The sequence below is a fragment of the Magallana gigas genome, chromosome 5 (genome assembly GCF_963853765.1).
Source record: "Magallana gigas chromosome 5, xbMagGiga1.1, whole genome shotgun sequence".
In the NCBI taxonomy this organism is placed as follows: domain Eukaryota; kingdom Metazoa; phylum Mollusca; class Bivalvia; order Ostreida; family Ostreidae; genus Magallana; species Magallana gigas.
In genome coordinates this window covers 26,138,526-26,164,850 of record NC_088857.1, presented here as the reverse complement: position 1 = coordinate 26,164,850, position 26,325 = coordinate 26,138,526, and the positions used below count along the sequence as shown (strand labels likewise).

The following is a 26,325-nucleotide window of genomic DNA, read 5'->3' as shown; positions in this document are numbered from 1 at the left end:
AATAAATACATCATATGAACCATACAGTTTACCTCAACACTACTTCTCTCTCCTCTTTTATTTCATTTGAAAACATTGACAATATATTATAAGCACAAAAACATTTAAAAAATTAATTCCATCTTGCTTCCACTTACAATCTGCTTCTCTGTGTATCTGTTGGAGCTGAGGAGGTTGACAGCCTCCATGTAACCAAAGTCAATGTCGTGACCCAAAAGGAAGATGAACAGAAGCTTGCACACATACTTCTTTTTGTGGTAGCCATCTAATGTCTTGTCACCTGTGTGTACCCAAAACAAGAAGCCAACAGGCCTTAACCTGAGTACCATAGCCCATACACAAATTTGTTGAGGAGTCTCATATATGCATTTAATCAAGTTTCATTTTGGAGTAGAATATTATTATAATGATATTATATTGTATCATATTAAACAATAGTGTATCATATCATACAATATTATATCATAGGAATCATGTTATATCATTTAACAAGAGGCCTATGGGCCACATCACTCACCTGAGGAACAATAGGTATGATAAAATCAGCTTAATGGAGTCTTAGTACAAACTATCTGGACAATGTACAATAATACATGTAGATCCTGTATATATAAAATCCATTTTTCACCCTGGATATTCTTATGTTTATAATCATTAGTCCCTTTTCTAACAGGATGACTTTATAGTCATATGACATGTTGAGTATTGCAGTTCTCAAAAAGATCCTTAACAATTGTTTATACATAGGATATAAACCTACATCAAAACCTGAACCTTCTTGTGAGGCCGAAAAATTGTCCTGGGGCCAAAGTCTGAACAATTATAAAGAATCATCTGGCTGATTAGTTTCTGAGAAGAAGATTATTAAAGATTTACTCTACATATTCCTATGTAAAACTTTGACCCCCCATCCATTGTGGCCCCACCCTACTCCTGGGGGTGTCATTATTTTCACAACTTTGAATCTACACTACCTGAGGATGCTTCCAAACAAGTTTCAGCTTTCCTGGCTGATTAGTTTCTGAGAAGAAGATTCTTAAAGATTTACTCTACATACTCCTATGTAAAACTTTGACCCCCCTCCCCATTGTGGCCCTACCCTACCCCCTGGGTCATGATTTTCACAATTTTGAATCTACACTACCTGAGGATGCTTCCACACAAGTTTCAGCTTTCCTTGCTGATTAGTTTCTTAGAAGAAGGTTTTTAAAGATTTACTATATATATTCCTATGTTAAACTTTGACCCGCCATTGTGGCCCCACCCTACCCAATCCTACATTTAACACTACCTAGATATTATTTTTATATTTTATAGTTATTCATAACATGTATAATTTAGTAAATTAGTAATAGGATAGATTTAACAATAGATTAAAAAGTAAACAATAAAATGCTTTCTTTCGTGACTCATAAGGGCTAAAACAAGCAGCAACTAATGAAGAAAGTTTGAAGTAACTGCTTGTGGCCATGTTCTGGTTAATATTTTTTTTTGCAATGCTGACTACATGTAGCCTCTGAAATTTATACTCCCATAAACCATCAAAGAGAGCATTTTACTGTTTATCTTACCACAAGACAAGTACCACATGACATACATGCAATACACTTTTTGATATTCATCATTAAAAGACAAATCAACAAACTATATATAGTTTCTGGTAGCTAAGATCTAAATCTCTTACACATTTGGACATCAATATCTCAAACACTGATTTATCGAATACAATTGTAAGTCCATTTAAACCACTTATTTAATATACAAGTATTTTACCCTCAATACTCGGATATGTCAAAGTTTTTAAACAGTCCCATCTAGTTGTAGATAACAAAGTTTGACTATATTTTGCATTACACTTATAAAATTACCTTTGAACTTTGACCTGATGTTAGCCAATTCCTTGTTGATTCGTTTGATTTCTGCCTCTTTACTTTTGCCTGCAACATTTCAAAAAGAACATGTTACATGTATATGTACAATCGTCAGCAGCTTCAAGCTTACCAAGAGTCTGTACATGAGTGGTTCAAGTGCCTACTTTAAGGGACAATAAAAACTCAACAACACAATCCAACAAGTGCTTAACTGTGTCAAAGGCACTCTCATTAGTGCTCTTGTCAACTTCTAATTGATGAACACACCAAGATGAAAGATTTCTTTCTCCATAGATTTGCAAGCTTTATACCCAGTTTTTTTTTAATTACCCCTATTCTGCAGTATTTTCCATTCAAATGAGCATATTTCAATCTTTGGGTCTGTTTGAATTTACATTTCTGTGAGGCAGTGGCAATTTAATGCAGAGCATACCTGAAAAATTACTATTACAAATGGTTTCAAATAAAAATGAAAACACTGACTCCCACATGATTCTTACTCGTTCCCACTTTAAACCCAGCAAACCGAGTACATTTGTCTACCAACCAAGAGCAAGACTAATGAAATAGTGAAAATCCATACATCGTGATACATGTCCCATAAGTTAGCAAAAATAAGCAGATTTGTAAATAGTAAAAAAAGACTGCATTTATTTAAAATGAGATTCTGCAGTGGTTTCCGTGAAATGCAACCCAGTCTCCTCATCAGATCAATTAGATTGCAGGCTGCAACACAAATCTGAGCGCTGTAGGTCCCAATCAATAACCACTTTCAGGGCTACGATACTCCAAGCACTGACGGCCAGGATCAATATGCCTGTCCCAGACATACAGCCAACAATCCAGCTCACTCTACCATATGTACAGCAATTAAAATCAAATGATTAACACAAACTCCATAATCTATACAGACCTCAAAACTATACAATATACAAGGGCTATAGACCTGCATTACAGAATGAAAAACTAATAGTCCTTATACGAATATCATAAAGCAATTTTTTTTTTTTTACACTTATATGTACATTTCTATATCCAAGGGGCATAACTCTGTCGAAAATCGCTCAATCGTACCCAAAATCAAACTTGACCTAGATATTATTATAATAAACCAGTATATCAAATTTCATTTCAATATGTGCATCCTCTGTGAAGAAAATGAACGAAAACTGCAAATAATTAGAATTTTTCTACGTCCAAGGGGCATAACTCTATCAAAAATTGCTCGATCGTACCCAAAATCAAACTTGAACTAGATATTATTATAATAAACCTGTGTATTAAATTTTATTTTAATATGGGCATCCTCTGTGAAGAAAATGGACGGAAACTTTTGATAGACTGACAGACAGCAGCAAAGCAATATGCCCTCCCTTCTTCGAAGTGGGGCATAAAAATAGAGTTTCACAACACTGCACTTATATAGTTTGACATATTTTAAGTTAAGAGTAAGATTACATATTACATTTTTTTATCCACAGAAAATCAAATATTCCATACATTATTACAAATACACTACTATAAACAGATGACTACCAATCATCATCTTACTCCATGCTTTGTTATCAACATAATCAGGATCACTTAAAGATCGAATATGTTTATGAGGGAAGAGGGACACATAAAATCCTAAATTTCATGACTACATTTTGATAATATGCAAATGGTTTTTAGATCTGAAGTGTATAAGAGCTAGGTGGTTATGCATTTCATTTACACTTTAATCTTATCTCTGACAAAAGCAGGGTCACGAGAAATTGATACAGCTATACCTCATAGTGCTGAACAGACCAGTCTTAGTAAAACTCTACCAGAGTAATGTCATCTATAATTACTCATATAATTTAGCTGTCTAAATAGGTGGGTGTTGCATCATGGGATCATGCCTACATATGCTGAAAGAGAGGGCTTTTTCTGAATCTCCAAAGGTTATTTATCCTATGATTAATATTCAAAGCCCAGACAGGTACATCATGCCGATTTTCATGTCAAATATAGGTGACATTTGCAAGTGAGAATTAGAGGAAAATAGAGGCATTTAGCAAAAAATTCAAAATACTGTACAAATTTTCATTTTCAATGAATTTTGGTGTTCTGCGATGATTTTGTAAATTGGGTCGAAAAAAAGATACATTTGGTGTAGCGCCGTAAAATATCACACATATTATCATTTCATTATTGCCAATATTTATCAAAGAAAGTTTGATTATATCAACAAATCAGTTTATATCAAATCAAAGTTTTTGAGCTAATGTGTGAAATTGTATTTGAAATTCATTGTATCATCCAAAATCCAAGACATATTATTTAATTTGAAAACAAAATATCTGCTAGCTTCCAAGTTTGGTCTGGCGAATGAGGTAGGAAGCAATTATTCAACATAGACAACAGCTAGGTGCTGCATTAATTAGTATTCAACCAGTCCATTTTGTTTTTAAGAGACTAAACAAATCTACCGGTAGATCTTATGTTCAAATGATTAACTTGTTGGCATGATAACTGCCATACAAAGACTCCTCAATGAAGTAATCTTGAATAGGAAGTGAAACAAACACTGATTTACAAAGTTCACCACAAAGGACTGATACAAAAGTACAGATGATAAGCATGTCCTCACAAAAGCCACAGTCCCAATCATACATAACCAACCAGAAAACTCTCTGCGGTTTATAAGATTCTCGTTTTATTCCTTATTTTCCAACTGAATGAAAATTATGAACCTGTTGTCTAATACATAGACATTTAATGTCTGTTCATCAGAAATTTAATTATTTTTGAAAAGAATTGATGCCCTGAAGACAACTTACAGTTACGAATATCAGAGATGAAGACCAAAAGTCCCCGCATATTATCTCCTTTAACAGCAGGCATGGTTGCCTTCTTAGTCAGATCTGAAAAATAAAATCTCAATCATGTAGTACACTTTCTTAAAAGCTGACAGTAAAACTGACTATATAAAACTTGTTGTTTTTTTTTAAAGCTGACAGTAAAACAGAAATATAAAACTGATTTTTTTTTTTTTGTTAATTAAATTTCTTTTTACTTTTGACATCACATCTAGCAAACATATTTTTTTTTAAATAAAATAATCGTGTAATATTAACATATATTAAACCTTAAATAAGGTTTAAAATAAATGTACCAGGGCTGTCAAAAAAGTTCATGGACAATCGCGCTATTGTCTATCAATACGGGCTTAAATATCCATATTGTATACCAAAATGTTTGTCTATAATTCCAAATCAAACTATATAGAGTGGTTTTGACCGTTTTCCCTAAAATTTAACAAAAATTTGACTCAATATATTAAAGAGTCATGGAAAGTATGCAAGGCCATGTGTAAAAATTGTCCAAATTTCGTAATTGAAAAATTTTTTAGTGTATAGATATAAATATTTTCAGTTTTTATGAAACATCATAATTTTCAATTATGAAGAAGTCAGTGTCGTGTACGTCATTTTTATACATCATTTGAAGCCATTTTTAAATGAGCAGAGAATTTTTAAAAGATATTATTGCTAATACTTGTCTTTAAAAACGTCAGAAAAAGTGACGTCAGCTGACTGCATGGAACAGCAAGACATCATAGAATTCTGTGTCAACTTGATTAAAACACTAATAGAAACAGGAAAAAACATTCAATAAAATATTTTTAGTTCATTTATCTAAAGTGATACAAGCCATTTTCAAATGGCGGGTGCTATTGTACCCTCTGGCCAGACTGTGGAAACAGCATATCACTCAGGAAAATCAAGGACCACGACGTTATAGAAACATTGTTATCAAACTTAAGACTGGGCCTTGCGGCCTGCTATAATTTTCATCGTTATGAAACATGTATACCTGTGTGTATTAAATTCATATTTATGCTATGCCCGCCCTTACCGTCACACCGTAAAACATATTATTAAGTGGATGCGATTAATAAAAAAATTTGGTTAATCTGTTATTTTCAAATACAGTTGAACTTTGATATCTTGAGCACTGATATCTCGAATACAATGGATATGTTGAAGTGATTTGTAAGTCCCAACTACTTATTTTTTAAGTATATTACCCTTGATATCTCGAAGTTTTTAAACAGTTCAATCTAGTTCGACATAACGAAGTTTGACTGTACATAAAAATGAGAAATGTTGTGTGTATAACTTTAAAGAAATTCTATGTAGAGGAAGGTCAGCTTCCTCAGTAGTCTAAATTGGGGTTGGTGGGGGTTCAGTCCTCCAGCACCTGTGAACACTGAGGTTTTAGTAGCCAATTTTATTGTTATAGTTAATCACAAATTAAAACACAGCATTAGATAACTGAGTTTGACAATCGTTGTCTTTAGATCCAAATAATAAAGAAGTTCAGTATCCGACAACCGAGCCCCAGTGCTGACAACATGAGCCTGGGGGTGTCACTTCCTGTGTAAATTAACATGTAAACAGATTTTGGGACTGAACCAAAACTTAAATAGAGCCATGTTATAACAAATTTCAAAAATTATTTCTAGTGCTTATTAAATGCCGTTATCTTACAAATTAGTTTTTAAAAGTGGGCGGTTATGCCACAAGGGAGGAAAAAACGTTTTATTTTAATTATGTTGTAAACTATCATTACTTCTGGTCAATTGCATTAAATCTCTCCGATAAAAGCTGGTAGTATAGTTTTTTGCTTTTTCTTACCCCTGGAAACTTTTAATGCTAGAATCACAAATCACAAGAAATCCCACTATATTACTTTGGGAGGTGGGTCTTCGGCGAGAAAACCGTCGCCATTTGCAAATTGGTGAATGAGGTCACGACTCCCACTTCCACTTGTTTTTGGAATTTCATGTAGGACGATCCCGATCTAAATTAGCACCATATAAAGGTAAGACATATATCATGACCATTTTTAGACTATATTAATCTCCTTTAAAAGAAGAGCTGCGAATAAAAATAAGGGAAAACATTGAAAAATTTATAGATGAAATATTTAATTTTCGAAAAGTAATAGAAAAAATTGATTTATAGAACTGATTTTCAAGATTATGAAATAACATAAGAAAAACAATGTACGAATTATATATTTGTATACTGTATGTATGACTTGCACTACATGTGGTTTTCGTCAATAAATTGAATTGAAAATTGGAAGTTTAAGCCAGGATAATTGGCAGATTTGTGATATCTTTTGCGACTTAGTCTTATATAAACTATTGACAAATCAATGTGTAAAAAAAAATTCTATCATTAAATGACGTTTTAACATTAGCGTCTGGAATTATCAACTTTAATGCAACTTACAGCATTTAATATGTGGAAATTAATTTCGACACACCGTTACTTTTTCTTTTTATGACAGTATGTCACAACTTGGCCGTTTTAATTCGATCATTGTGAAACTGTTATGTCACCAAAATTTAGTGTCTATCTCTGTGTAGTAATCGAAGCAAGATTTATCAAAATTGACAAATTTTGACGAACGTCTCTTCTTCTTGGCAGATCAAAAGTTTTGAGCCAATCAAATACATGTACATGTATTAATTATTGAACTTTTTTGTTTTTTACTCTCTAAGCTGTCAATAGAAAATTTGATATTTCTTGAAGAAATTCTTAAAGATTAAGAACATATCACTAAGAGGGTTGGATGATTAGGGATATAGGAAAATACTCAGATTTAAAACGATAAAACTTATATGGAATTTTTTTCTTGACTTATAATTAAAGGTTAACAAATCATATCTAAAAATTTAAGGTACATGTATATCTGATGGTTAATTTTGTCAACCATCCAGCCTCCTCAAAAAAGTATTTATTAGTGACTGCTGATTGGATGAAAAAGTCAAATGATATTTCTACTACATGTAAGTCAAATTTATAACATATCTATATATGAGACAAATGAAGAAAGTGGGTCATTGTTAAAGAAAAACAAATGTACGTGCAAATAATGTGTATTATATGTATATGTATTCCATGTGCAGATCCAGAAAAAATTTTCGAGGGGGGGGGGGGATTTGCGAAAATGTGAAAAATCTGTAGCCTTTTTTTTTTAAATTGCGTCAGTAATTTTTGCGATTTAAAAAGTTTCCAATAGAAAATGATACAGGATATAATTTCTGCTGATTCAATTATTTGCGATTTAGAAGAGATAGCGAAAAAAAAATTATATCATTACTGTACAGTATATTTTTTTGCCAGGGAGTCCGAGTCAGATTAATCAATTTTCATTTTCCGGGGGGGGGGGAGTTGGGACCCCCCCCCCCCTCCCTCTATATCCGCGCATGCTATATTAGACAAATGCAGATCGAGTGTCCAAGTATGACAAAAAATATTTTATGATTAGAACGCCTCGATTGATAGTAATTATTAATTTAAATCGACAATTTAAAAACAACTCTGAGGAATTTGATGGATGTATAATAAAGTGATAATGAATTCAAACTAACCGTTAGTTAAATATGTATTGCTAGATATCAGTGAAAGTGAAAAAAAACCAAATTTAACATAACCGCATAGCATATGAAGGCTCAGCTCAGCCATTTTGAACTTATTTTTTTTTTTTTTTTGAAGAGTAATCTTCATTTGGTAAAAAAAGAAAAGTTTTAAATTTTGTCAAAATATCTGTGTTTAATGTTTCATTTTATTGCATATATTAATAAAGAGAGAGTTTATGCATATATTCACCAAGAGATTTGCATGAAGTCCAAATTATTTTTTGCAATATTGTACGGTAATAAAACAATGGATTGGTCATATGAGACTTCAGTGTAAAAAATAATGAAAAGCATTATTATATTTTCATGTTTAATACTGAAATCTGATTGGTTTAGACGCAGTTGATAATCCGCTCTATCACCTCAGCGTTAGCAACACACTTTGCAACGGGTAACACAACGATGTCAAATCAGATGGTACCCTCCCAAACAGGCACTAGTCATATATTGTTATACTTTCATGTTAAATACTGAAATCTGATTGGTTAAGACGCAGTTAATAATATTTACTATTACCCTCAGCGTTAGCAACGCACTTGGCAACGGGTAACATTAAAAAATGTTACATGCGCGAAAATTATGCGCGTACGGTTCGCTGTAGAATTCACGTTATTCCTATATAAAAGCAGTAAAATTTTCTTAAAAATTTTAAAAAAGACATTCAGTATAACAAAATAAATAGTGCCTGTTTGGGAGGATAACAGTTGAAATTGACACCCCTCGAAAACCATTGTCAACCTCCGCTTCGCGTCGGTTGACAATGGTTTTCTCGGGGTGTCAATTTCAACTGTAACCCTCCCGAACAGGCACTATTTATATAATGTAACATGGAATAAACAAAAGCTTGAAAAGTTTCTTCAGAGTATTTTTATTTCAAAGAACCTTCAAAATGACACATACTATGAATTAAAATATCTGTCTATTGATTTATTAGGTACAAAATGTGGTTGTTATACTTGTATTAAATTGGTTGCTAATAAGATTCAGCATCCAATTTATCTCTTAACGTTACATGTACTAAGTACCCATTTATTGATGCAGCGTCCATGCATGCAAGTTTTGTGAAGTACCATGTAAGAACGAGTAATATCTTAAACCCAGCAGGAATCTTTTTTCAATGATGATTTGTCTACACTTTATGATGACATTATCATTATATATTTTGCAATAATTTTCAGTTTTCAAGAATCAAAGTAGATTAAATAGGTTACTCACCCTGGCCAACTCACAGTTCCATTAGAAGAAATAAAAACCTCCACAAGAATGTGAATGCAAAAACAATTTGTCAAACCAATGCTTGTGTGAGCAATCTACGACCAAAACAAAGCATTGCAAAAATTAAAACACAGTTACTATGATACCATATATCTGATTATTTCGCAATTATATAACTTTCACTTTTTTCAGAATATTACAGAATGTATATACGCACAAATTAATTGCTATTAGAATCTTTTTAATTAAGTCATAAAAAATGACTGGTGCAACAATTCTTTTTTGTTTTTTTCCAAATATATGATATCATCAATTCATTTTATTAATTGTAAACAATGAAGTACATTCATAATCAAATTATGTTTACACATCTAGTTGTCACACAAATCTTCAATTTGAAGTTTTATTTCCCCACTGCAAGTTAGATTTCATCTTGGATGCTGTCCAACCCTTGCGTTGACATCCTTTGCATGCAGTAGTCCCTCATTGCCCCCACCCCTTCCCCCATAATGTTGCTCTCCTTCAACTCTTTGAATTACATCGATATCATTTGGGTGTAGTTGTCCAATGTTGGCCCCCCTTTATGTTGCCCTCCTCCAGCTCTTTGAGTTGCATCATTTAAATGCAGTAGTCCATCGTTGTTGCCCCCCCCCCCATTTATGTTGCCCCCCCCCCCCTCCAACTCTCTGAGTTAACATTATTTGGACTCATTGTAAACATTAAAATCGAAAAAATAATTTTTGACCAAAATCGTGACCATGCCCCTTTAAATGCAAATAAGGAATTATCTTCTATGGTAAATTATCTAAAATTGAAGAAATCTTGTCTGTCCATAAGAGATAGCCCTGTAATCACGTGATTAATTATAAGATAAGTATTTTGGTAGACTGTGAAAAGTACATGTATATACATGTACTATCGAACATGTACAAATATAATATTTTGAAGCGTATATATAGTAGTTAAGGCAATATTATTAACTCAAGGTCTATACAATTCTGTTAAGCAGTGAACTGAATTTTTACCTATGTCATACGATATATCACAAACAAGCATCGAACTCTAGATCTTAATGTGAATAATCAAAATTGATTATGTACACTTTGTATGTCTTACTGTATTTAATATGTATATGTTCACGTGTATAACCTATTTGTCTCTTGGAAAAAAGAACTTGAACTTGGACTTGAACTTAATTTGGTTACTCTCAGTGATGGCGTCACTCGAATAGGATCATCTAACCGCAAAATGTGGATCCGCCCATTTTACTGAAATCATATGTGAGGCGGAAGCTCAGATCCAACTGCAACTTCTCTGGTCTTTCCGGGGCAGAGCTCGGAAAAACACGTTGATTTTTTTTTCCTTTCCTGTCTGTCAGAGACTCCCGAGAATTCTCAAGTGTCTTGACGAATACAAAGTTCAATTTTTAATAGCCCGATTCAAATCCTGATATTTATAGACCTATTTTTGCCGATATTTGATTAATTAGGCTTTTAAAAAAGGTCCAATTGGAAAAACAAACTAAGATACATGAAGATATAACAATGTCTTTAATAACTAAAACAGAAGACAATTGCAAGGTTTTCCCGATTCACCGGTGCTTTATACAGTTGTATAAATATCGTTGATTATATTAATTTTAATTAAAATCTGGTTTAACACCCCCATCCCCTCCATGCATCTGGCGGACCTTATCAAATTTGCCGCCCCAATATGAAATACATTCCGACGCCCCCGAATACGGGAACATTATTCCATATTCCCGTACTAATTTCAAACAGACGATTTTTAAACAAATCAGTAAATATATTGTTAATTTAATTACAATAGCTGCAGATAAGATGTGCTTCTCCAGTTAATTAAAAAATAAATTAAAAATAATACATACTAGTATATATCGATAATGATCAAGACAAAAAAATAGCTTACTTTTTTGCATACCTTTCTTTCATTCATTCAATCTTAAATTCAACAGTTAAGTACCAAATGCTCCGAGAAAAGCGCCCTTTAATTATTGGTCACGTGCATGGTCGGTGAAATTGACTGTGAGGTGAGTTAATATCAGTCAATGACAATTGTATTGTATCGTTTGTTATCAAGAACCATACGATTCATAGGTTTGACATATCTACATAAATTATTAAATCACAATCTTAAATTAGTATGAGGGTACACATAGTAGTGTACTTACAATGTAGCAGTGTTCATTGCAGTGTACATAATTATGTATTACAATCACAAAAGAGGAAAATGGAGAGTACAATGACAAAACAGGATAATGGCAGACACGTAGCATCGTTTTTGAAAGTGGGAGGGGGACATACTCGTCCAAAAAATCTTGAAAAGCCAAAAAAATGGGGGGGGGGATAAAATTTTTACAAAAATCTTCAAAATCCTAATCCGTGGGGGGGGGGGGCTGAAATATATCTATAACTTTATTTTCACTCTTAGTTTCCTTATTTTCATTTTTATATGTAAATTGAAGAAAAATGGTTGCTGCGAGAAAAAGTGCCCCCCCCCCCCCCCCCGATGCTACGTGCATTAAAACAATAGATATTTATCGTAATTTTGAGCATTAATAAAGGCATTTGCTCAAATTACAGAACTCTTTGATATTCTTTGTTGAGAGTAATTGAATGAGTTAAAAGACAGAATGCTTTTCATAATAGTCTTCTTCTTTTTTTACATACACCTTTCTTTTTTCTTTATAAAATGGGCAGCTTAGAATAAAATGAAACTCATATTCAATGTGTGATAGTGAACATAGTTTACAAACTCTACCATTTCTTTGGATTTTATAAAATCTGGCACGCTCAGTCTCAAGTTGAGGAGGGGATAAACGATATTTACTTATACCTATAAATTGTACACATTAGATGGTTTATTTCCTAGCTACGGTAAAATATTTAATTAAAGCTGATATCTGATTTCACAAAGCATATGAGAGCAGTATTTAATGCATATAATAACCATACGGTCTTGTAGATTTAACGGCTTTTCACAAATTAAAATATTCCTTTATATATAATTACTCTTTGGTGAATAATCAATGCTTTTGTCTTTTACTAAACATGGCCCGCGGGGAGGGGGCGGGGGGGGGGGGGTGTATATTAAAATTTGACATAATCATCATATTTTAACTTTCAAATATGTATATTTTTTTACACTGTCCGAAAAAATGAAAGGCCTGCAGTGCAGTGCTCAATATTTTTCTTTGCTATTTGCGTTTTTAAGAAAATGATGGTTTATACTAAGAAGCGGGGGCTCGGGGACGAGGCTGCTTGGTACTTATAGTCATTGATCCGTTGGAAGTATACGTATGCTGCACATGTACTTTGTGTCGGATTATTACTATTTTCATGAAACGTTCTTGAAAGTGATGCATGTGTTACCGTGGAATGTGAAATGAGTTAAGTTTCGTATATTGGGTTATCACTCCACTAGTTACCAGTGGTGCAAACTTTTGTTGACGGAATTTTTTTTTTTTATATTACAGACAATGAAAAAACGGAACACAGACCCTCTCTATCTAAAATGCATTGAAGTTCTAAAATATGACACTATTATTAAACGAATTTTGTATTGATAAAAATTATTAAACTGACAAGTATTTAGCGTGCTAATAACTTGTCAGTTGCAAATAACTAGTATATATGTACATCGCCAAAAACGGATTTTAAGAAAGAAATATAAAAATTATTATTCATATTTGTACTTTTTAAAAACGAACTGTTGGCTATTTCTGAACTTTTGTCATATGTTTTAAACTTTATATATAATTCATTTGTACAGCATTTTTACCAATGTGATTTGAAATCATATAAAAACACTTCCTACTCAAGAAATTCCTACATCAAGATTTTCTGAAATTCGATTTTTAAAATTTCTCTCACAGGCGCCTGACGCTTTTTATAGATGTAGCCAAAATTTTATTTATTTTATAGCTTTTTATATACGTGATAGAGATATAATTCCCCTAGACTTTCTTTAAAAGAAATTAGAGAGAGAGAGAGAGAGAGAGAGAGAGAGAGAGACACACACACACACACACTAATTATGGTAATGAAATTATACGTGTATATGTCTTCTATGCCCCCTCATGATGGTATTCTATATTGTTCTTTATTCTTATTGACCAAAGGAGCCATGTGGCTCATAGACATATGATACATACAATTCACAGGAGAATGGCGGGGGATTATATATATATATAAATATATATATATATATATATATATATATATATATATATATATATATATATATATATATATATATATATATGTGTGTGTGTGTGTGTGTGTGTGTGTGTGTGTGTGTGTGTGTGTGTGTATTAAATGGTGTACAATTTTATTAATATATATGTAAATATACGTAAGGGATTAACACACTAAATTTTCTCTCAGCTTCGAAGCTTTCAATAAATATGAATAGATTTGAAGTTATAATAACTAAACAGCTGTATAAATTTGAAAAAAAATATTGTGTATTCTATATTGCAGCACTTATATGAAATTCAAAGCATAGTGAATTTAATATTATAAATTAATTAAAGAGTGCGCTTACTTTATTATCATTTATACAGAGTTGGTATTCTGACACCCTCGCACAGGCAAAGAGGCATCAAAACATTTAAGCAAATTTAAAGAACAGGGGTTCGCATTTATTTTCAAAAAATGTGTGACTTTAAATTATGTGTCAATGTCAATCAAATTAAAATTAGAACTTCAATCCCAGTTTCAAAGGCAAATAGGAGTTACTCCTCTTGACCGCATTTATGCTAACCGCTCTCGTCCCATATGGAATTTACTGACCATGTATAAACTACAAACCATGTAACTAATAATACACATATATATTTATCATAACGTTATGGAACGCCATGGCTGCCTTATGTTAGATGATTTTATTATATGCTGTGGGTCTATTATTATATGCTGTGGTTCTATAATTATATGCTGTGGGTCTATAATTATATGCTGTGGGTCTATTATTATATGCTGTGGGTCTATTATTATATGCTGTGGTTCTATAATTATATGCTGTGGGTCTATTATTATATGCTGTGGTTTTATAATTATATGCTGTGGTTCTATAATTATATGCTGTGGATCTATTATTATATGCTGTGGTTCTATAATTATATGCTGTGGGTCTATTATTATATGCTGTGGATCTATTATTATATGCTGTGGGTTCAATTATATGCTGTGGGTTCATAATTATATGCTGTGGGTCTATTATTATATGTTGTGGGTCTATTATTATATGCTGTGGGTTCATAATTATATGCTGTGGTTTCATTATTATATGCTGTGGTTTCATAATTATATGCTGTGGGTTCATTATTATATGCTGTGGTTTCATTATTATATGCTGTGGTTTCATTATTATATGCTGTGGGTTCATAATTATATGCTGTGGTTTCATTATTATATGCTGTGGTTTCATTATTATATGTTGTGGGTTCATAATTATATGCTGTTGGTTCATTATTATATGCTGTGGGTTCATAATTATATGCTTTGGGTTCATAATTATATATGCTGTCGTTTATTCGAAACTAGCTATTCGAATTCGGATTTTTCGTTTTGGAGTTTACATTTACAAGCACTTTCAGCTGACACCAAGGACAATGGTCGTGTGACCTTGACTGAGACCCATATGCTAAAAATTGCTTTTCAGAACTTTGTTGTCGCCGGGCGCATAGTGTTTCACAAACACATCTTGTTTCAATTTATCAATATTATACTTTCAGACAAAGCAGAAAATCTGTTTGTGTTTTAAATCTTTTATACAATAAAAAATGATTAAAATACTGAGTATGCAAAATTGATTTCTTGTTTTATTTACTATTATCAACTATAATAATTTAAGCTTTACTATTAATCGTTGATGTTTTAAAAGATTCTTTAAAGGGAGTGTGCTATTAAAAATCAAGTACAAGCTTGAGAATCTATACTGTCATTTGAGAGTACGTTACTGAAAGTCCAAGTAGCTCAAAAAATTCTATGTCTCGGCATCTCTCTTAGCGCAGCCGTACGTGTTTGCTCACGAATTCTATCAGGACACATTTTTATAGTGCGTTACCTTTTCTATACATGTACGCAATGTTGAAAACACTATCTTTTATTTGTCTGAGGAACTGAAGTAGAGATGTGCATTCAGCCTCGCCCAATGCCCGGAAATCCAACACAGATTCAATTTTGCGGTATTTTATGCCACTGTCATCGAAGATTTGGGGGTACATAGTTTTTCACAAACACATCTTGTATTTATTTTGGTTAACTTGGCTTTTTTCCCTTTAAAAAAAATACTCATAATTCATTAAATGACATGAATTTAAGATCAGAATTTTCTCACTCTCTTAATAAATTTATGATGGCGGATCCATAAAAGAAATACAGTAACGGTGCATTTGGGGGGGGGGGGGGCAAACAAATTATCAAATTAAAATCAGATGCGTTTGTGAAACACTATGCGCCCGGCGGCAACAAATTTCAAAAAAGCAATTTTTTAGCATATAGGTCACAGTTAAGGTCACAAACTCATTATCCTAGGTGTCATTTAAAAGCACCTAATTAGTGAAGTATGCATACTAAATACGAAGTCTCTTTCTTCTGTGGTTCAAAAGTTATGGCGAAGGTTAAAGTTGACAACAGACAGACAAACAGGACAAAAACAATATACGATTCGGACGCATAAAAATGTGTCCTGATAGAATTCGTGAGCAAACACGTACGGCTGCGCTAAGAGAGATGCCGAGACATAGAATTTTTTGAGCTACTTGGACTTTCAGTAACGTACTCTCAAATGACAGTATAGATTCTCAAGCTTGTACTTGATTTTTAATAGCACACCCCCTTTAAAGAATCTTTTAAAACATCAACGATTAATAGTAAAGCTTAAATTATTATAGTTGATAATAGTAAATAAAACAAGAAATCAATTTTGCATACTCAGTATTTTAATCATTTTTTATTGTATAAAAGATTTAAAACACAAACAGATTTTCTGCTTTGTCTGAAAGTATAATATTGATAAATTGAAACAAGATGTGTTTGTGAAACACTATGCGCCCGGCGACAACAAAGTTCTGAAAAGCAATTTTTAGCATATGGGTCTCAGTCAAGGTCACACGACCATTGTCCTTGGTGTCAGCTGAAAGTGCTTGTAAATGTAAACTCCAAAACGAGAAATCCGAATTCGAATAGCTAGTTTCGAATAAACGACAGCATATATAATTATGAACCCACAGCATATAATTATGAACCCACAGCATATAATAATGAACCCACAGCATATAATTATGAGCCCACAGCATATAATAATGAAACCACAGCATATAATAATGAAACCACAGCATATAATTATGAACCCACAGCATATAATAATGAAACCACAGCATATAATAATGAAACCACAGCATATAATAATGAACCCACAGCATATAATTATGAAACCACAGCATATAATAATGAAACCACAGCATATAATTATGAACCCACAGCATATAATAATAGACCCACAGCATATAATAATAGACCCACAGCATATAATTATGAACCCACAGCATATAATTGAACCCACAGCATATAATAATAGACCCACAGCATATAATTATAGAACCACAGCATATAATAATAGAACCACAGCATATAATTATAGAACCACAGCATATAATTATAAAACCACAGCATATAATAATAGACCCACAGCATATAATTATAGAACCACAGCATATAATAATAGACCCACAGCATATAATAATAGACCCACAGCATATAATTATAGACCCACAGCATATAATTATAGAACCACAGCATATAATAATAGACCCACAGCATATAATAAAATCATCTAACATAAGGCAGCCATGGCGTTCCATATAACGTCATTCATTCATGATTATTATAGCCTAACAGTAACTTCAACCTATCAAAATATTTGTAAATGCTGCATTTACATTTCGCGCGCTTTTTTTGGACCGGATATTGTCAAGAGTTTTTTCACCTGTGTTTGTTGTCGCGGTGAGCGTCCTCGGCCTTGATCACTTTCATGTTATCGACATAGAAAGGTAATGTACGTGTTTCCTATTCCGATCATTTCAAACACACAGAAAGCAGTGCTTATTGGGCAATATAATTTATGGATGACAGTTATAGATCATGTAGGCTAGATATCAGTTAGATATGTCTTTAATTTAGATTTTCTTGTGTCTGGAGTGTGTATACACCTGAGTAAACTCGGGATAGCTTGGGCTGATAAGACTCTAGACGTTAGAGTTAATTTGTTGACAGTTTTGTTTGCAGTCTATGGAAGGATTTTACGCATATCGCGAGTAATGTGTATTGATTTTATGGCGTGTTTCACAAATTTGGGCGCAAAATCGAGGAAAATTTGCAAATATGAATTATGTGATGTTTCACCAAAAGCGTACCTCATACCTGAACCACATGTGTTGCACTGTGTTATATACTTGAATTATCCAAAATCTTAATTCCCTCTCCCCTAAAAACTTTGAAAATTGAACATTTCCAGGTCCATTTTTGAGTGCAAGTCAAATAAGGACACGTGATTAAATTTCCGAGGGTAAGTTGAAGAGGAAAGTTTATAAATTGTGAAATGAATTGTTTAGAATGGAATTTTGATGCTGTATTATCTCTGTTTAATGAGGGTAACAAGTTTAAATAATATATTAATAAAAATAAATAACAAGTATTAATGCCATTATAACTGTTTATAGTTCAATTAAATTTATGCTTAGACTGTCCAAAATAAAAGTTACCCTTAAATTAACACAGAAACATCTAACTTCACACGCATATATAGGTAATTTGTAGGTTAATAAGTCAGTTTTAAAGGGTGTGGTTTGATGTGGGAGTTAAAAGAAAAAGATTCCATTAAATGTGGAAACGGTTTTTTTAATGTTAAACTAATAAATGCAAAAAAGGGCAAAAAACCCCCAAAACATCACATATTGTGATTGTAAGTGATTTGTAATTGCATTTCTGAGCAAAATCTAAATGAATTAATTAGAACCATTTTAAGGTCAAGATCTAGTAAATGAAATGTGCCTACAGGTTTATGAAATTCAAGATATAAATTCTTTTAATGATGCCTCATAAATATATCTTTGTTTCATAGGGATTACTGGGGCTTATATTTTTGATAAACACAATGTAAAATCATGTCTTAAACAACAATTTTCTAAGAAATATGAAGGATAAAAGTAACAAATCTCAGAGTTTTGTCCATTTTTGACGAATGAAATATATCTAGAATGCCTACAGTCTCTCCAAAAGCGGCATTAAACAAGCTCTTTACCTCCTCTTTAAAATGATGTCAAATCGAATATAGGTACCGGGACCACTTTTCCCGGGATTAAATACAAAATGTCAAAATTAAAATTGTTTTATTTTCTACATAATTCTTTTAAGGCCGTAAAATACGGGAAAAGATTCATCAAATTAATTATGACACCATAATGGTTCTAGCACCCAAAAGTCACTCTGGAATCATTTACTAGATCTTTACCTTAACAAGAGCTTGGACTTTATGTAGTTGTGTAAACTGGCAATGTGAGTAGGCTTGTCTATTTCATTGCTGGCCACTCAGTCATGGCTCTTTGAAATCAACAAGATTTGTCTGGCTTTTGATGGAAGAATACACAATCGGTGTACCAGCGTCATTTTAACTTGTTTTGATGCAAGAAATAAATAGTTACATCATACTGAAAGTCCAAGGCCTTGTTAAATGGTTCTAATTCAAAAATCAGAACAAGGCAAGTAAATCTTATGAAAACTTAAACACGTTTTGGAATGGAGTACAATTTACAACAGTGAATTTCATTATCTACCAGACAATCATCCAGAAAAAAAGCTGTTATTTTTGTATTAGTTTGTGGTGACAGATTTAGCAGGGGGATAAAAGAAAATAGTCCATTTGGATTTAATAGATGTCCTTGTACCTATAAATTGCTCCTAACTTTTGGTAATCTGTAAATCTGAACTCCATCATTGTCTAGCCAACTCCAGTTTCAAGTTAGGTTAATTATACAGTATCAATCTCTAGAACAAGTTGATTAATATAACAGAAGTGTCGGAAATGCAGTCCTGATCTAAATGCATTATTTCTCTGGACATGAGAGAGGGAGATGTCCCTGAGAAAGTTAATTATCATCACTAGATTTGAGTTGGTTAACTCCCACAGACTTTGCAGTGATAATTTCTTGAACTGGTCAAGCATTATTAACCCTCCTCCCTATACCAAACTCATTAGTGCCCTATCTGTGCCAATCATAATTAGATGCCAAACATTTCAGTCATGGGGCTGTCACATCAGGTGTGGCCAGAAACAGATAGGAGAAATTGGTGTTGACGTTATCAACCCATGTTGTTATTTTGTTTCTTTTAATTTAACAGCATGTGGTTTATATTGCTGCAAAATCATTATATATAAACTGTAGACAGTGTGTAAATATATATATTGTAGTGGGAAATTCCTTTTACCCAGTAGCGCTGCCATCAGCTGATTATCTCCCATCAGCAAGGAAACTTAATTAAATGACCCATAGTAAAACATAACTTAAACTGACCTAATTAGCTCTAATACTTTAACTCCGACCCTGACGCTGACCAGGACTCTGACTCTTGAACTGAAGTCCTAAGACTTATTGTAATGAGACACAAATTCAGAAAGTTAACAAATTTATTCATTTGAACGTCGAGATCAACTTGCTAATATAACACAATTAAAGGGGAACAATTTGGGATAATTCACCAAAGACAATACTTCAAGTTTTAAATTATATGAAAAAAGAACTGAAATTAAATGGGGTTATCACCCATTAAATTCAGTGAGTAATAAAGTTAAACTTATACAATGAATTTTCAGGGGAAAATCACCCTTCAAATTCTGGAGCTCTCAGAGGAAAAATCACTCTTGAGAAGTTTTCTATGCTTTAATTAAACACTACTTAGAATAATTACTAACTACTGAAATTACTTGAGACAATCATCAAGTTCAAATTTCAACAAACACTATTCGAACTATAATTTATCATAGTAATCCAAAATCATCCCGAAAATGTAGCACCGTTTTAGAAATATAAGGTAAACCTTTAAAAAAAAAATCAGATTTCCCAACAATGTTAATTAACTTAATAAATAAAATAGAATCTGTCAAATCTACGTGTAACTTACTTTTAAAAACTAATCTGATCAAATTCTCAAAATTTAGCTAAATAAATTACTAGAATCTCTTTCACTTATCAAATGTAAATAAAAAAACCTTTTAGACACGAAAATCAATAAAACTCAAAAATAAAGATGCAGCCTAAACAATAATAAATTAAAAACAATGACTTACATCGTCTCCAGAATGAGAAAAAACCCAAAGAGAGCGAGTTACAGAATTTTCTGGCTTTTATATCAGCAAAAACAGAATTCCATACATCGCACGATTGAAACATAGAATTACACAAAAAAACACGGAGTCTGTATAAATCACGTAATATCAATAGAAATCATTACAGAAAATCTACATACAGAGTTCTATTATACAAAAATCTCGTCGATTCTCGACTAAAAAATAACAAAACAACACATAACATTATCATGTAAAATATTAAATATTCAAAATCTCGTATTCACTCTCAAACTATTTTTACAAAGACTTTTTATTTCCCGCATAAACAGAGAAATTGATTAAACACACATTCGGAACACTTCATAATTCTTCATACAAAGTACATGTAAGGTAAACTTCGTATTCACAAGAAGTGCAAAAACAAAAGTACACATGTAGGAATGTAACACATGTCAAAATGATTGTGCGATACGAAAGTGAGTTATTAAGGTTCATTATCAATCTATACCGTTTTAAGTACAAAAATTCGAGTCTTGGTAAAATGGGTAGGCAAACCCGGGCCGGGGCAAAATAAAAGCCGGGGCAGATCGATATTTTTCAATTTTCTTTGTTAATACCCAACCAATCCTATTGAAATTTTCAGAATATGTTAACAATTGATATAACTGTATTCGCTATAAATATTTCTGAACAACATTGTATATTTAGAAATTTATAGACGATTGTTGATTTTCAAGTTGGTAAAATGGGTAGGCAAACCCGGGTCGACATTTTACGGTTTTGTAGACTTATTTAAGAAATAACTGAACATTTCACGTTTAATTCCGGTAAAACAAATGAAATACTAATAAGAAATAGGCATTTATTGAACGGAAAATAATTATTCTTCGATTAATAACAGTTTTTAAGAAAAACCGGGTCACTAAAACCGGATCCGATCACCCGGGACAAACTTGATAATTCCGTAATAATTGTGTGTCTATGTTATCCAACATGGATTTTATTTATGTTTTATTAATGTTACTTTATATAAACAATAAAACACATAATTTGAGAATAAATATCACAGATACTGTGCCTAGCTTTAATATTATTTTTTTAATCACACATAAGCCCTAATGTAAGCTGTTTGATCAATTAACTACTGTTTCATCTCATTATGATAATTAGCTAATAGAGAGGAAACTGACATCTCAATAGGATAGTTTTAAAAAGAGAGGAAGCTGAGAAGAAGCTAGGTCGTTTACAAACAAAAAAACAAAACAAAAACCAGCATGCTTATTCGTTCATATTATCACAGCTCTTTTAAAATAAATAGTGCTAAATAAAATTTACAAAAAACAAAATTTAATAAAAAAAATATAGTGCTTTTAATATTTTCTTTAAATATTTATTAAAACTTAAAATTAATGTGTAACACCAAAACATTACTTACCTTTTCAATTTAATAAATTAGGCACTAATGAGGATATCTCTTTGTGGTTAGAGCTGGGCAATGTCACAATAACATCCTCATAATTTCGGAATTTTTAAGTTTGCCCCGGATGATCGGATCCGGTTTTAGTGACCCGGTTTTTCTTAAAAACTGTTATTAATTGAAGAATAATTATTTTTCGTTCAATAAATGAACATATCTTATTAGTATTTTATATGTTTTACCGGAATTAAACGTGAAATGTTCATTTTTTTCTTAAATAAGTCAACAAAACCGTAAAATGTCGACCCGGGTTTGCCTACCAATTTTACCAACTTGAAAATCAACAATCGTCGACAAATTCCTTAATATACATTGTTTTGCATAAATATTTACAGCGAATACATTTATACTGATTGTTGACATGTCCTGAAAATTTCAATGAGATTGGTTGAGTATTAACAAAGAAAATTGAAAAATATCGATCTGCCCCGGCTTTTATTTTGCCCCGGCCCGGGTTTGCCTACCCATTTTACCAAGACTCCAAAAATTCCTCTCCATATGTACATTTATGATACATCTGCAACATTAAAGGATATGCTAAAAATAGAATAACAAAGGGGAGGGGGGAGATCAAATCACTACATTGTACAATGTTATAAAGTACATGGCTTGCATATAATAATAATTATAATGGAAATCAACAGTTTGTGACATGGGCATATTTCAACATGCATCAATTAACATCAAACATGTTGGTTCAGATTTTCATTTTATTTTTTTCGATGGCATCACAATTGCTGTATGATATATTACTTACTGTTTGCCATAGATTGTGGAGATATACTAGCTGTTATTGCGTTTTTTTTTTTCATTTGGTTATTTTTGCTTTTTGTTTTTAGCTCACCTGAACCAAGGTTCAGTAAGCTTATCTGATCACCTGTTGTCCGTTGTCAGTCTGTCTGTAAACTTTTCACATTTTTAACTTCTTCTATAAAGCCACTGGGCCAAATTTAACCAAACTTGGTACAAAGCATCCTTATGGTAAGAGGATTCAAAATTGTTAAAATAAAGGGTGTAACCCTTTTTAAAAAGGAGATAATTGCAAAACAGTGAGTATAGGGTGTTTGTCCTTAAAAATCTCCTTCTCAAGAACCACTGCACTAGAAATGCCAATATTTACAGTGGCGGGGGGGGGGGGGGGGGGGGGGGGGGGGGAGCTAGTATACCTATGACTTCAACTTCACAATATTTCAATCTTTTTAAGGTAAATTTAGAAACAATTCTGTTTGCTGCAAGAAAAGTGGGGGGGGGGGGGGGGGGGGGGGGGGGAGGCGCTGAACCATCCTTGATGCTATGTGTCTAATGGTAAGGGTTAACTTTGCAAATAAAGTGGGGGGGCTAAGCCCCCCCCCCTAGCCCCCCGGTTCCAACGCCTATGATTTACATTTAAGCTTGTATATATAGTGAAGATTCTAAATTGTTACCGTCGGACCAAAACTGGAGCCCCAGATGGGGTTCAAATTTTAATACCAAATTACGGAAAAAAGGTTTAAAAATCTTTATATCAAGAAGCATTGCACCAGGAATGCCAATGTTGACATAAAAGCTTGTATATATAGTGAAGATTCTATATTGTAAAAATCATGACCCTCAGACCAAAACTGGGGCCCCAGGCCACGTTCAAAGTTTAACACAGAAATACGTAGGAAAAATGTTTAAAAATCTTCTCAAGATCCACTGTAAACTGGGGCCTTCAAAGTTTAACATAGAAATATGTAGGAAAAATGTTTAAAAATCTTCTTCTTGAGAACCATTCACCAGGAATGCCAATATTTACCCCAAAGCTAGTATATTTAATGAAAATATGTTGGCCCCCTGACAAAAATGGGGTCTGAGGTGGGGTTCAAAGTTAAAAATATACAGAAAATATGTTTAAAATCTTCTTCTCAAGAACTACAATGCTTCAATTTGTGAGATTTCTATGCAAGCATCCTTAAAAAATGTAGATTCTAAATCAATAAAGCTCAGGGGCCCGTTTCACTAAAAGGCGTACGCCCGGCGTAACCTTACGCCTGTCGTAAGTCCGGACTAAGTCAAATATTTGGACTAAGGTCCGTTTCACTAAAAGGCGTAACTTTGCGCCTGCCTTAAGTTAAGACAAAAATCTACGCCTAGCCAAGGGTAGTCGTAACTTATGGCGTAAACATGAAATGATTGCTAATTCTGATGCTGAGAATATCGGTGCTTACCGTAATATTAAATTGTACAATTTGTCATGTAAATTTTTAAAATTTCATATGAAATTAAGAAAATAGAGAGTTTTGATAGGTGGTACCAATTCTCGAATAGAAACTTTCTTACCATGTTTTATGCACATTCTTTATATTTGCACTTGCCGTTTACATGTTAAAATGACATATTTAGACAATCGAGATATAGTTGTCATTCGATTATTTTTATTCAATAATTTGATTTACGTTTTCATATATTTTAGTAAATTGGGCAATGAATAATGCAGAACTACATACATTATGCATATGTAGTACAAAGGTATATTTGTCAAGCATTTCAAGCATTTCACCCCCATCCCCCCCCCCCCCCCCACCCAACTTCCACGCAAAATATGTGTGAGCGGGATTTTTTCAATTTAAATCTCACTAAGTGAATTATTAACTTTTTTATTTTCCTCTTTTTTTATTTAATTTTTGGCGAGTAAAAGGTGTTAGCTTAGGTAGTGTAACTAAGGTTAATCACAAAAGTATTTTCAGTATTGTTAAAATGTAAATACCAAAATATGATGAAAGCTCCAACTACATGTATGTTTTAGAGTCGTCAAAAGTTCCTAATTTTTTTAAATATTAGATAATTTATTTATCATACAACCGATGCAAAACATTGACTCCAGATTAAATAGAATTTTATTTCGTAGGTTACATACACATCCTCTTTATTAGCTTCAAATTAATATGAAGAATCGTTCAATATACTAAATACACATGTAAGTGTACTTGGGTAGTTTATGTTGAGTCCACCATACGTCTGACACACGCATTTACAAATAAACGTGCATGCACTTATGGTTTGTACGTACCATTTCACTTAAATAATTAAAAAAAAAGCTAACTTCGGAAACAAATTGTGTAAAAAAAAATTAGACCTGGAATTCATCAATTATTTCCAAGGTCATTTTTGCTCCACATTTTACATTGATCCAAATCTTAATATGAAAGTAATAAATATATTTATCCGAGCCTCTTCGGTTTTGTTTTTTTTTGCATGAAATATTAAAATTTCGCTATTTTTAGTATCTGTGGTATGGTTGTTCGATGCTTGCTTAATATTGTCCAATCCATGATTAAATAGCTCATTATTGCATTAATTTGCTATATTTTCTATTTTTAAACAAATTCACTGATTTTCTTTCAGGATATTATAGCAAGAGGAAACCAGAAAATTTCATAAAAAAATATTTATACTCAGGCCATAATTAATAATAGAAATTCCAAGGGTGTTCGAAACATGGTTAACTTTTCGGAGATATCGATAACAAAATAGTTTTGTTGAGTAAATAATTTTGAATGAACATATCCTATATGCTTCATCAAATATATCTTTCAAATAAAACAGGTTAGCAAGTTTTGCTGTGTGATTTTGTCACTAAACAGGATTAATATGCCTGAATACTCTCTCTCTCTCTCTCTCTCTCTCTCTCTCTCTCTCTCTCTCGCGCGCCTGCGCGCGCGCGCGCAAACACGATTGACAAGTTTCTATCTTTTTATCTATCTAAAGAATATCTATCTATCTACATATCTAAATATTTATCTATCTATCTTCCTTTCTACTGTTTATCACCTGTCTGCGCATGTGCATAAGCCCGTTGTCAAGGACGTAAGCCTGGCCTTAACTTAGTCCGATACTAGTGTTTACGGCCAGGCGTACGCCTCTTAGTGAAACGCAGTTTACGCCGGACTAAATTTTGGCGTACGCCC

General features: G+C 32.7%; 2 protein-coding genes across 5 annotated transcripts in view; one reads left to right on the top strand and one right to left on the bottom strand.

Moving 5' to 3' along the window:
- LOC105333224 (AP-2 complex subunit alpha-2) overlaps positions 1–6,697 on the bottom strand; it is a 29,209-nt gene extending 22,512 nt beyond the window's left edge. For both annotated transcript variants that reach the window (XM_066083847.1, XM_066083846.1), the window contains exons 1-4: positions 6,539–6,697; positions 4,679–4,762; positions 1,869–1,937; positions 138–280 (exon numbers count right to left, since the gene is read on the bottom strand). In XM_066083847.1, the coding sequence (XP_065939919.1) occupies positions 138–280; positions 1,869–1,937; positions 4,679–4,742 (276 nt within the window). In that variant the 5' untranslated portion in view covers positions 4,743–4,762; positions 6,539–6,697. The remainder of the gene's footprint in view (positions 1–137; positions 281–1,868; positions 1,938–4,678; positions 4,763–6,538) is intronic.
- Positions 6,698–17,546: 10,849 nt separating this feature from the next.
- The window catches only part of LOC105333222 (hemolin), a 36,759-nt gene continuing 27,980 nt past the window's right edge, over positions 17,547–26,325 (top strand). Inside the window, exon 1 of one of the 3 annotated variants that reach the window (XM_066083910.1) lies at positions 17,547–17,626. The gene's annotated coding sequence lies outside the window, so the exon portion shown is untranslated. Of the gene's footprint in view, positions 17,627–18,125; positions 18,142–26,325 lie in introns of those variants that run through there. The other 2 variants (XM_066083913.1, XM_066083911.1) reach the window with 2 other exon arrangements.